This window comes from Siphateles boraxobius, unplaced genomic scaffold (genome assembly GCF_051911475.1).
Source record: "Siphateles boraxobius isolate OS27281-9 unplaced genomic scaffold, OSU_SipBor_1 19, whole genome shotgun sequence".
NCBI classification, from domain to species: domain Eukaryota; kingdom Metazoa; phylum Chordata; class Actinopteri; order Cypriniformes; family Leuciscidae; genus Siphateles; species Siphateles boraxobius.
The window spans coordinates 34,855,279-34,869,409 of NW_027508799.1; the positions used below are offsets into that span (position 1 = coordinate 34,855,279).

The window sequence follows — 14,131 nt, forward strand, 5'->3', positions numbered from 1 at the left end:
GGTGGAGGTCGGTGCAGTTCTGTCTCAACGCTCTTCTTCGGACAAGAAGATGCACCCATGCGTTCTTTTGTCCCACCGTTTATCACCCGCCAAACGTAATTATGACATTGGTAACAGAGTCAAGTTAGCGTTGGAAGAATGGCGTCATTGGTTAGAAGGGTCGGGGGTACCTTTTATTGTTTGGACTGACCATAAGAACCTGAAATATACCAGGTTTCTTTTATTGTTTGGACTGACCATAAGAACCTGAAATATACCAGGTCTGCCAAAAGACTCAACTCCAGACAGGCTTGGTGGGCCCTTTTTTTCGGACGATTTGATTTTTCTCTCTCGTACCGCCCGGGTTCCAAAAATGTCAAACTCGATTCTTTTTCGCGTATTCTTTTTCCCGTCTACTTCCGAGTGTATTTTACCCGAGACATTAGTGGTCTCCACTCTTACATGGGAGGTCGAATCGAAGTTCAGGACAGCCTTAGAAGGGGTAATGCCTCCGCCCAGTGGTCCACCGAATCGATTGTTTGTGCCGGAGGGGTTACGGTCCGACGTCATTCAGTGGGGGCATTGTTCCAACATGCCGTGTCATCAAGGAGTCAATCGCACCAGATTTTTGGTCAAGCAACGATTCTGGTGGCCATTGATGGCTCACGACATTTGCAATTTTGTTTTGGCTTGTTTGATTTGTGCCACTGGTAAGACTTCCAGTCGACCCCCAGATGGGTTACTCCATCCGCTGTCTGTCCCTTCGAGACCCTGGTCCCACATAGTGCTAGATTTTATTCCCGCTCCCCCAACCTCACAAGGTAAAATGGTCGTTTTGACCATAGTGGACTGGTTCTCGAAGGCGGCTCATTTCATCCCCTTGCCCAAATTACCATCTGCTAGGGAGACAGCGGTAACTGTCATAGATCACGTCTTTCGGCTTCATGGCCTCCCGATGGACGTGGTTTCCGACAGGGGACACCAATTTGTGTCTAAATTTTGGCAAGAGTTTTGTAGGTTACTGGGGGCGATGGTTACTCTATCTTCGGGTTTCCACCCCCAAAGCAATGGCCAAACCGAGAGAGCCAACCAAGATTTGGAGAGAGTGTTGCGATGTTTGTTATCGAAGAATCCTTCCTCCTGGAGTCAGCAAATCTCTCTGGTTGAGTACGCCCATAACTCTTTACCAGTGTCATCTACGGGCCTCTCTCCATTTGAGTGTAGCTTAGGTTACCAGCCACCTATTTTTCCCAGTTTGGAATCCGAGGTCGCGGTCCCCTCCGCTCACGCCTTCGTCCAGAGGTGCCGCCACACATGGAGTAGAGCCCGTGATACTCTTCTTCAGGTGGGGGCTCGCACCAAGGTTAAGACTTGAAGCCTCCTGTATACGTCGTGGGTCAAAAAGTGTGGCATTCTACCAAGAACCTTCTGCTCTGTTCCGTTTCCAACAAGTTAGCTCCCAGATTTATTGGCCCGTTCCCTGTCACCAAGATTTATTCGCCCATTCCCTGTCACCAAGATTATTAGTCCGGTGGCAGTCCGACTCAAACTTCCTCCGGCATACAGGAGAATTCATCCCTCCTTTCATGTTTCCAAGATCAAACCCGTGTTTCATTCACACATTAATCCGCTGGTCCCAGTTCCCCCACCGCCGCGACTCGTAGATGGAGTTTATATTTATAAATGCCCATCGAAGTCCCTGCGTCATCGCTCTCCTGTTGCCTACAGCTTTACACTCTGGGACTAACATTATTCTCATTAAAAGTACCTTTTACTTGCATTTGTATCCGTCTGTACTTTTACGTAACACCTTTGGGCAGTGTTGCCAACTTAGCAATTTTGTTGCTAGATCTAGCAACTTTTTTTCAAAAAGCACATGGCAACAAATTTAGCAGTTTTTAAAATGTATTAGGCAACTTTTAGCAACTTTTGAAAAGTGACTCTAATCCAAACAACACGCGTACAAGCTAGCTAAATATACTGAGCGGTTCATTCATAATTCCTTAAGATCGCTGTGGAAATGTGGAAAACGCTGTGAAAACCGGAAGACAAAATACAACGAACGCAGGGGCGGGGCTACATAAGGTCTATATAGCCCTTATATATCTCTATATGGCTCTGGCCAGGCACAGAGGCTGCGGGCAGCAGTAGCATGCATTTCACATTTTTGGTAAAATAATTTAAGCACATTTCATATGTAGTTTCACAGGTTAATAGGAAAATAGCCTACATTAAATGTAATTGTTCGAAAGGTTTTAACTGTTCAATATCAATGTTGTATTTAAAAATCTGATCATGAAAAAGTGTTGTTTGTATTACTTATATATATATATATATATATATATATTTTTTTTTTTTTTTACAAACAAATCTAAATGAGCATTTCAAATAATATCTACCTTATTACAATATCTACATAGCGATTACGTAATGACGTCAATGTGCAGTACACATTGTACACAGTACACATTTGCAACTTTTTGCAACAAAACGATCTGCCTTTAGCAACTTCCCCTGAAAATTATTTGTCAACAGTGCCTTTGGGTGAAGCAATGGGCTGCGAGGTCTCAGTGGTTCAGGAAGCCTCATTTTGCAATCACTAGCTGCAACAAACAAGGAACATAACATTACGCTTAGAAAACAGTAAACAAAACCATGGAAGCAGTAACTATGCACTGCAATAACCATCAGCTCGCTCCTGAACAATCAAAGAGCCCAGCTTACTGTTCACCTTCTACTCTTCTGATCGTTTGTCTCCCTTTAAATTAGTTCTTGATTTGAAAACAACTGATACCAGCTCTCAGTGATATGTGTCGGGCCGCTATGATAACAGTAACTTTCTCAAATGTTTACAGAACAAGCGGGAACCCAGTGTGCCTGTATCTTTCTCTATTGCTGTTCGATTACATGATAGAAAGGCCTTCAAAAGCCATACAGCAAACCCATCTAATCTGGTGCCTATTACACGCCAAACTAAGATTGCTGTGGGGACAAAAAGTAAGAACATATCTCACCAGTCCTCAGGGCTTTACACTGGCTCCCAGTTACATTTAGGATTGATTTTAAAGTATTATTACTGGTATATAAATCACTAAATGGCCTAGGACCTCAATACATTGCAGATATTCTGACTGAATATAAACCCAACAGATCACTCAGATCATTAGGATCACATCGGCTAGAAATACCAAGGGTTCACTCTAAGCATGGTGAGTCTGCTTTTAGCTATTATGCCAGCCTCAGCTGGAACCAGCTTCCAGAAGAGATCAGATGTGCTCCTACAGTAGTCACATTCAAATCCAGACTCAAAACACATCTGTTTAGCTGTGCATTTACTGAATGAGCACTGTGCCACTGTTCGTCCGACTGTTTGTACTGTATTTTATTTTATTTTTTATTCTAAACTTTTAATTATTCCTCTTTCTTTTGATTATTTTAATTTCTTCTATGTAAAGCACTTTGAATTACCATTGTGTATGAAATGTGCTATATAAATAAACTTGCCTTGCCTTTTTTCACCTGGTCTAATTTGTGTGACAATTATTAATCCTAGCACCCTTTCCAATCATGCCTCACACAATTCTTCCACAGGTCTTCGTGTCCCCCTACCTACCACAAAAAGCTTATTAAAGTGGGATTTGTCAGTATGCCGTACAGGATCTTATTCTGCCTGACAGAATAAAGACAAAAAAATTAGGTTTTGAAATGTTTTTTGCCTGTTTAAACAGGAGATACAACAGATGTTTAGTGCTTGCATAGGAAATGCCAGGAAATGTTTTAAACATGTTATTAGAAGTGCTACTGGTGACTTTTCTTATGATGGAGAATCGTTCATGAGCGACTACAGCTTACAACAGATGTTAAGGAAACCACAGAAGAGGAAGATGAGAATCTCTCAGAGGAAGTGAGAATAAGGCATCATTCTCTGTAACTTCAGTTATTTTGACTGCTACACTTGTTTTACCCACGGTGTAAGAGCTTCAGAGACTGCCTGCATTGACCGTGAAGAAGAGCTGATAGCCTAACTGCGGGTCTGTGCTGATTTATTTAGCTTTTACTTAACTGAATTTATATGCTGATTTAAGCTTTTCACGTCCATTTACTCCGTGTTTAAACAGATCTCGTGTGCTTGACAAATAAGTGATTGAATGATTGACAGCTTCTCAACTGAGAAGCCAAAACCAAACAGAAAGAAAATGAGTGACAGAGGTATGTACTAGTACAGTACTGCATAAAACCTAGATATAATCAGACACAAACAATATTTTAAAATATCAATTAAAAAAATGGCATTTGTATCTTCACAGTACCTCTAATTTCAAAAGAAGATGGTAATAATTCATCAGGTAAGATTCAGTCGTTTCACTTTTTTTCACATCACACATTTTCAGATCATTAATTTAAAGCTGCTGCTCATCACATTATGTTTTATATAAATGAGTCTGTTTTTTAGTTATAGCTAGTTATATACTTTTTGTTAGTTTGTAGTTTGGCTAACTGAAGTTTTATAATGCTAGCTTGGTTGATGCTTAACTACTTTTAATTATGAGTAGCTTAGAAAAGCAGTTTCAAAGTATTTTTTTCAGCACTGCATATGTGTGTGTATGTGTATTGAGACTTCTGCGTCGGACCTATGCCGGAGCCTCTACACTGTAGTCTACGCGTTGGTTTTCATTTATATTTCTGCGTCGTTGTCTGCATTGACGTGCAATTAAACCCTAGGGAGCGGTTCTGACTATGAGGTGTGATTTGTGCACTTTTTGGCGATCGCTTATGGCGAGTGCATAGTGCCATATGAGTACAGAGTGCAAGACTACCCTGAAGAAGGAGAAGGAGCAGTCTACCCTTCCGTCGCCGTCAGTCCGTGTCTATTTTTGAATGGTATTGATAGAGACAGCAGACGACAGACTGGCGGCGACGTCACAGTAGGAACGTATAGCTGACGGCGACGTGGTGACGGCGGATGTGAGAAAAGCATAAATAAATCATGACATCTGAACCAAGCACGTTGCCTAATAAGACGCCGAATACACACGTTGTCCCTCTGTACGTCGCCTTATAAGATGCCTGATGCACACGTCGTCTCCATTTATGTCGCCTTTCGAAGCATTGAAAAACATAGTAATGTCATTGAAAAACATTTCAAAGTTTGCATTAGTAGATTGTTAGGCTATTGCTTTTACAGTAATTAGTTAACTTATTTCCCAAAAAGGGCCACTGGTGCGTGTTACGTTCCCATTTAGTCTAGGGTTTGAAGGAACGTGTAACAGAATAAAATAAAAGGAACAAAAATGGTGTGATGTGTGGAGGCAGCCAGGTTCATCTCCCAACCCCAATAGTTTAACAAGAATAACCCAAGACAAACTCAAGAAGAATCAAGCGGTTTTATTCTTATGGGTGTGGGAGGATTTCAAGGCTTCAAGAGGGGGAAATGGAAAAATAACAAACAAAAACCCTCGGTAACTATTACGGGGGAAATTAACTAGGCTACAGAGAGAAAAGAAAAGAAAAATGCAATGAATACTCTAACTCCCTAAATAACTTAAACAGGAGAAAACAAGATACAATAAAGCAAAACACCCACCTCTCTACCAATCCTTTCCCCAAAGACTTAACATAATAATACCAATAAAGAATACTTTACCCAGATGACTATAAGTAAATAATATCTTACAACATAACTAGAAAGTCTTGTTGTAGGCACCAATTACCACCAGAGTGTTCACACGATAACACTGAAGAGGATCAATCAACCAAATATAATCAGAAAGAATATTCAACAGAACTTCGGGGTTGAGATTTGGTACCACACGATGCAACCTCCACACACACACACCCAGGTCTATGGAATCAGGCTGCTTAAATCCCCACAGCTTCTTCTCCTCCTCCAATCACATCAGGTTACCAATCATTGGAGTCAGGTGGCAGCCATTACTTCCTGCTTATGGTAAAGAGAGGGAGAGAGAGAAACAGGGAATAAAAAAAACAACCAATACGTCTTTGGACGTAACAATCGTAATAGCTATAAGTATGTACGTAATAACTATAAGTGTATTCAATGTTTGATATGGACAGCGCTAGGGAGGGGCTTGCAGTGCTTCAGCACCCCCAAGAAAGACCAAAACACCCCGATATCACCCACAAAAATTATTTCTGGAAGCAATCTGTGAAGAAAACAAGAAAACTTATCTTGTTATTTCAAGATATTAAGTCGTTATTCGACATAATATCTGTTATTGCGGCATAATAAGTCGTTATTTCAACATAATATCTGTTATTGCGGCATAATAAGTCGTTATTTCAACATACTATCTGTTATTTCTACACAATCTCTCATTATTTCGACATAATTGTTATTTCGACATAATAAGGGGACATTCTATGCATTAAGCCTTATAATAGATTTCTATGGGAGGAAAATGCTTAACGTTTAATTAAACACGTTACGTTCATATTCTGGGCTCATCTGATTTTTTTGTTGTTGTATATAATAAGCCTATACTTTATTATGATTTTAGTATCAAAATGATTAATAAATGCACGCATAATTATCCGTGAACTTTATAAATGTTGCAGATATGTATTACTATGGTAAATGGACTGCATTTATATAGCGCTTTCAACAGACCCATGGCCACCAAAGCATTTACATATTGCCTCACATTCACCCATTCATTCACTCATTCATACACCGATGGCAGTGTCAGCCATGTAAGGCACCATCCAGGAGCAGCTGGTGTAGGAGCTAAATCTAATACTTCAAGCTACTGAGTTGTTTGGTCCCGGAGTAATTAGGTTGAATCACTTTCTTGCGGTTTGGTGTTACATTGTTTACTTCCTCCATAAGAAAAGAGAAGAACATTCTTCCGTTGCATCACCGTACACGTTTATTGACTACACAACACCACCGTGCATAATGTCCAATTTTGCTTTTTCTTTGTTAGGGTTAGAAGATTACATTGGTTCACCGCTTTCGTTTTTGCGGTCAAAACCTTTTTGGGGGATCCAAAACCTTCTGGGCCAACACACCCATCTACAACGCATGATTTTTTCCCCCAAACCACTTCAGCCCTGCAGCCGATTCTAAAGTTTTCATTGGTCATGTCAATCACTGTACTGATTGCCTACAACAAACACTGATCCCTAAAACCATAGACATCATATAGAGACTAGATGCCCTATTGGCCGCTGTGGCGCAAGAAATGCGGCCGCCATCTTAAACCGGTCATACTCCTATTTGCGTTGCATAGCAGCAGTAGATGCCAGAGCTCTGTGCAGCATATTCCTGCTCAAATCGGCGGACCATCACTCGGGGATTACTTTTCACAAGTAAGATTTAACATTTAACATTACCGTACTATTGTTTGTTCAATGGTCCTGTATCGTAGCTACGTGTATGACCTTTGCAGCAAAAAAACCCGCGTGAAAATCAGTTCGGTATTCAGTGAGATATGATTAATTAAATGCGCTGACAGCTCATTGCACCTGCCAAACAGATTACACTGAGCGGAGCGGGTGACCGGTGTAAGATGGCGGCCCCACGGCTCGTCCGCGCCAATAGGCAGTAGCGGTCGATAGGGCGTCTATCTATATGATTTCTATGCCTAAACCTACCCGTCACTGTAACCTAAACCAATGAAATCTGCTGCAGGGCGGGATTTCCGCTGAAGTGGTTTGGGGGAATAAATCACGCATCTACAACATAAGGAAGGCTACTTGTATACACTGATATCACAGCGCCACTCAATGGTCCAAAACACACACACACACACACACACACACACATACATACACACGCACGCAAGCAAATACACTCGCACAGATACTTTGAGTGGAGGCAGCGCTGTCCTCTCTCCAGTCCCAGTACAGCGGGAAGAAGCGTTTCTCCGAGCAGAACCTCCTCATCAAAGTATCATTCCACTCGGAAGGAACTGAAGCGAGTAAGCCGGCGAAAACTCGTTTTGAAACCGCTTTCAAAAATGCGCGGTAACTGTTGAGCGGCTTAAGTTGTAGGCAATGTCACGTACGTAGCCTAACGTTCTTTTGTAAGGCCGTGATAGGCTGTTGCAGTGTAGATTCCCATCAATCAAACTAAATCACACCATTGTTTCTTTATATTTTTAATATTTTAATTATAAAGAATGCAAAATTAATGCAACAGAAAATTAGCAACTATGATAATATTAAAATTAAATTAAAATTATCTGTGCCTCAAGTGGGGGGGGGGGGTCCGCCCATAGCGACGGGTCTGCATACTGGTCATGAGGTTCAAACACACCAGGGGCTCTATCTTGCACCCGGCGCAAATGACTTTGTACACTGACTCATGTATCATTCTATTTTGCACCCGTGCAAAGCGGGCTTTTCCCTCCACAGACGCACGTCGGTAGACTAGGAAATGAACTTGCGCTCCCTGGGCGGGTCGGCGCAAAAAAGAGGCATGTTTCGCGCAAACATTCCCTAGTGCTATTTTGCAGTTCCAGAAAACAATTCCGCCACTGACCAAAAAAAAACCTAGTCTGAAGTGAGTGGCGCGTTACGCGTTGTTCATAATGCTATTTTAAGCGCGCATGCTTGGCCATAATGTTGCGCGTGCACAACGCGCATACACTTTGATTCTCTCATCAACACAGATGCAGCAGTTTTTATTTTTGCAAATCATACATTATAACAAGGAAAAATATTACCACATGAGGGAAATCATTGTGGTGTCCATGAAGATGTGAAAAAATAGGCATAAATCTAGCTTACACATTTACCCAGATTTTTCAGGCAAATTGTAGTAATGACGGATCAGACCTGTTGGCCCAATGTATATAAGGACATCTGACAAATTAGTTTGTCCGTCAAGAACCAGGGGAAAAAAATCTAAAGACTGCGAAATCACCTTTACCATAATGTAAGTAGCCTACATTAAAAACCTTACTCTTTAATTTACCAGTTAAGTTGAGCTTTCTATTGATTTGGGTGGGTTTGTCCCATCCCCAATGTCACTTCTCTCTCTTTTACAGCCCTGACGAGAACATCGATCTCCTCGGCTATGAACCGATTCTGAAGCACGCCTGGTAAATGCGCCACAATAATAACAATCCGCCATGCAACATGCGCACCTGCTCTTAAAGGGTATTTTGGATGACGCTCTGATTGGTTTATTTCACGTTACGCCCAAACCACACCTATGAATAATGAAGCTATTTCAGACCAACCCCTTTTAAACTTGCGTCGGGCCAAAGAGTCATTTATCCCGCTGGTAAAATAGCAACAGCGCCCAAGACCCGCCCACAAAGTTACTTGCGCTTTGCGCTTGACACTTGCGTTTTAGATCGTTAAAATAGAGCCCCAGGTGGTAAAGCTGGTTTCCATTTTAAGAGAAGAAGATGATTGGGCGTGAAAGGCTCCAGATCATTAGGACTATACTTCGATAGTTAATTGGTCGATCATTCAAAATGGATTCCACTTCACAGAAAACTGTGTGAAGTCCATCATCATCTACCTTTTGTTGATGTAGAACACAACTGAGAACCTTTTCTATTATTCTTTCCCATATACCACCATGGTGTGAGCCTGCTGGTGGATTAAACCTCCAAAGAATTCCAACCTGTGACAATACTCCTTGACTTTTGTCATGATTTAATGTTGCAAGAGCCTCCTTCAACTCTCTTTGTGCTCCAATAAAGTTAGTACCAGTATCTGATCTTAATGTACCACTTGTCCTCTTCTACTGATGAAACGTTGTAATGCATTAATATATGCATCCGTTTCTAGTGAACTTGCTACCTCAAGATGAATTGCCCTAGTTGCCATACAGGTGAACAATACTCCATATCTTTTACAAGTTACTCTTCCTCTTTTTACTTCCATTGGTCTGAAGTAGGCTAATCTACTCCTGTGTTGGTAAATGGTGGTAGATCGAGAAGGATCCTTTCCTTTGGAAGCCCAGCTAGCAGGGAACGTTCTCAGAACTTTGGCTAACATTCCCTACAAGTTTGGTTAATGTTTTAAAGAAAACATTTGAATGTAATGTTCAAACAATGTTTTTTAAGGATGTTTTCTCATTTCAAATAATGTTCCTATAAGGTTAAATGTAAACTAAGATATAACGTTTTAACTGTAACATTTTGAGGATGTTTTGGGATGTGTTGAGATAACAGATTATACAATGTTCTCAATAAAACATTGGTACAATGTTCCATAATAACAGGAGAGGAACATTATCATATCAACGTTCGTAAAATGTTTTGAGGATATTATTTAGTCCTGAGATGACAGAGTGTTTTTTATAAAACCTTCTTGTAATGTGACGTGTTAACAAAGCAAGAACATTTTATATGTAACATTTTCAGGATGTTGTTGAGGTAAAAGTTTGTAGAATGATCTTTTATAAAACATTGACACAATGTCCCATAATAACAGAGGAGGAACATTATCATATCAACGTTCGCAAAATGTTTTGAGGATATCATTGAGGCCTGAGATGATCAGATGTTTTTAATAAAACATTCCTTTCAATTTACTTTTTAACATTTTGCATGAAACATTTTGAGGATTTTTTTAGGGATGTTGTTATCTTTTATAAATCATTAGCACAATAACAATGGAGGAACATTATCGAAGCAACATTCATCAAATGTTTTGAGGACATTATTGGCCTGAGATGACAAAATCTCATAATATGATGAGTAACAAAAGCTCATAACATTTAAAGTATATTTTAGGGAAGCTGTTTAAGTACAGATTGTAGAATTATTTTAACCTATAAAATATTGGCATAATGTTCCATAGTAAAAGAGGAACATTATCAAAACAGCATTTGTAAAGTGTTTTGAGGATATTACTCTGAACTGTGTGAACTGTTGCGCGAAATGTGTTTACAAGAGAAGAGAAGCTGATTGGGGGCCACTGTGGATCGACGTTTAAAACCACCAATCACAGCGTGACTTTCTCATGACGTAAGAACATTTGAAATCGACAAACAGCGCAAAGAAAGTAACGTTTTTGTTGAAGAAATCGGCGCAAAATGCCGTTGTCTAAATTGCCAAACAACAGAACTCCTGGTCAACGAAACAGAGCTCTTTCACAACTGTAAGGTTTTTTTTTTTGTGTGTGTATTTTTCAGTTTACACACAAACTTGGGGCAGTCATGGCCTAATGGTAACAGAAGTTGGACTGGTGACCCAAAGGTTGCTGGTTCGATTCCAGTACCGGCAGGAATATGACTGAGGTGTCCTTGAGCAAGGCACCTAACCCCCAATCGCTCCCCGGGCGCCACTCAAGGCTGCCCGCTGCTCCGGGTGTGTGTATCCACGTTTGCAGTGTGTGTGTGTGTTCACTACTCACTACTCTGCTCCTAATGTGTGTGCACTTACTTGGATGGGTTAAATGCAGAGGTCAAATTCCAAGTATGGGTTACCATACTTGGCCATCACGTGTCACTTTCACTTTCACTTCACTTTCAGTTTACATATAGCTTTCTCTTATCCTTGATATATCAATGTCTTTCAGTGTTAGACTTTATTTTCTTAGAATTGTATGACAGTCGCATTAAATCTGAGTATATTATGTTACGTTTGAATAACAGCTAGATTTGTTTTAATCCAGACTCCAAACTGCCTGTTTGAAGATTAATATAAAACCGATGACGCAATAAAGTCTCCATTTACAACAAAGGTAGCCTACTATAATATTGTGTTCTATGTAGGCTATATGAATACTCTATTTTTGCAACTTAGAAGTGTTAATCTTAATGCCTTTTGAAAGTGAAAGTTAATAATATTTCAGTAATTCATAAAGAGGTAATGGGAAAATTGGAAAAAGTATTCAGTCTAAAACGTTTTCAACGTTTTTTGTGTTTCTAGCAAATATTGTATGTGCTTGTAACATCGTTGTATGTTGACAGACCATGTTTTAAAATATTTCAGGTAACGTTAATTACTCTGTGGCTGATGGTCAATGTAAAGGACACAATCTGGCAAACATAAACCTGCAGAGGTGAATGGATATGGGGGCTAAAGAGCCTTGTAACTGGTAGGTGGTTTTGTAACTTGTTGTAAATCTTCATAGAATTACCTTTATATTATAGTACAGATTATAGTAATCTTGTTCAAATATTAGGAAATAATTATGTTGGTTTAGGAACATATTGTTAACCTATTTAAACTAAATATTATTATTATTATTCTGATTTCTGAGACAAAAATGTTCAACTCTTAAAGTATCACTAGGTAACTTTTGCTCTCGGGGTCCCCCTACAGTTAGGAAACAGTATTGTCCTCTACTACTGTCGTAAACTCTGTCATCCTACATGCACCTGCATTTGTTGACAACCATGATAGCTCTGAACACTGTAGGAGGAGGTCACATGCAGGTGTTCTGCTTCGTCCCGTGTGAAATGTTTGCATCCCAGGTACTGTGGCATATATTTCAGCATGTCATATGAATATAATTGTCCTAGCAGAAGTGAGCTAGTGTCTAGACTATAGCTATTCATTCTGAATGTACATGAATTTGCATTCTACAAGACACACGTCTGTGTGGTTACACTCAGCAGTGTTTTCTAGTTGCTAGTGATGAGCAGGAATGTGAGAAGACAAAAATCACATAAAAGGGTAATTACTTTGCTGATTATTCAGAACAAGCACACATTTGAGTTCGACTTTTGTTGAGGTAACTTAGTCATGCACTGAACACAACAACCCTTCATGTTTGTAGAATCTAATCACACAGAAGTATTGCACAAGAACAACATGAGGGTGGAAATTCGTCATCCGAAAAAATTGCGACAAGAATCCCGTTTGCCTCTGTAGCTATCAATAATCGGAAATTACACAATCAAGTAACTTTACACATGTAACAAATGAGAAGCTATGAACTCAATGATAATATTAATAATCTTCCTCCTTTCTTTGTACATGTTGAGTAGACTACACTTTTTAGGTCAAACATTTGCTATTTGCATTTCATCGATTGCAAAGTTCAAATCAGAACGAGAATGCTAGCGATAGATAACCATCAAAAACTAGAATATCGTTTACTAGCTACCAGATTGATAATTCGCTACTCTACTATAATTACTTGATTCATGAAGATATACGGAGGATAAGATAGCTTGACTTTGAAATTAAATTTTGGTATGTTTTAGCTAACCTCAAGGGCATCCAAGATGTAGGTGTCTTTTTTTCCGCAGTAGATTCAATTTTGATATTTTTAGGTCAAACCGTTCTTGTCTGTCAGTCATATAATGCAGGTCTATGGTCACCACCTCAAAGAGCATGCACAGAGTCCAAATTAAAACAATTCCCCTTCGTCCAAATTAAACAATTCCCCATCGTAAGTACACATTGATGGCCTAAGACACGAAACGAGCGGTGTTGTGAGAAAACAAACAGTATTTATATAGTTTTTACCTTTTGTACACAGCCACGTCCAAGTGATCTGAAGGCGCGGGCGCTTCCGTGTGTCACGTGTACGCAGACTGGTGCATAGATATATACACTAGATGTCGCATTGGCGACGGTAGTTCAGTGGAACGAAACCTTAGCCAAGGCGACATCTAGTGTATATATCTATGCACCAGTCTGACATACTAGGAAACGCCTGCGCCTTCAGATCACTTGGACATGGCTGTGTGGTGGAAGTGACGTATATGCCGTAAAGCAGTCGAATTTTGTAGTTCTCTTTGTTCGCCGGTTACTACCCGAAACCCGAAAAGTTTAAAAGTACGATTAAAAACGCTACAGACCCCATCAGGCTATGACAGACGTGTCATTCAACCTATTGCAAGTCGATGTACCATCACAAGAGACTTGGAAATATATTATGAAGGTTGAAAAGTTACCTAGTGCTGCTTTAACTCCTAGAGCTTTAGTGCTAAAAGCACCTAACACAGACCATAAATGATCTTATCCAAAAGACATCCAAAAATGAGAATTAACATGATTTACTCCCCCTCAAGTCATCCTTGGTGTATATGACATTCTTCTTTCAGACAAATACAATCTGAGTTATATAAAAAAATGTCCTGGCTCTTCCGAGCTTTATAATGGCAGCGAATGGCCGTTTCTGTTTTAAGTCTATAAAAGTGCATCCATCCATGATAAAAGTAATCCACACGGCTCTGGCGGGGTTATAAAGGCCTTTTGAAGCAAATCGATGC

The 14,131-nt window shown here is 40.0% G+C and overlaps 1 protein-coding gene across 1 annotated transcript in view; it reads left to right on the forward strand.

Annotated features, from left to right (window-relative positions):
- The first annotated feature begins 3,945 nt into the window (after nucleotides 1-3,945).
- LOC143742369 (GTPase IMAP family member 9-like) overlaps nucleotides 3,946-14,131 on the forward strand; it is a 60,849-nt gene continuing 50,663 nt past the window's right edge. Inside the window, exons 1-3 of the mRNA XM_077235225.1 lie at nucleotides 3,946-4,010; nucleotides 4,098-4,188; nucleotides 4,287-4,325. Coding sequence (XP_077091340.1) covers nucleotides 4,128-4,188; nucleotides 4,287-4,325 — 100 coding nt within the window. The 5' untranslated portion in view covers nucleotides 3,946-4,010; nucleotides 4,098-4,127. The remainder of the gene's footprint in view (nucleotides 4,011-4,097; nucleotides 4,189-4,286; nucleotides 4,326-14,131) is intronic.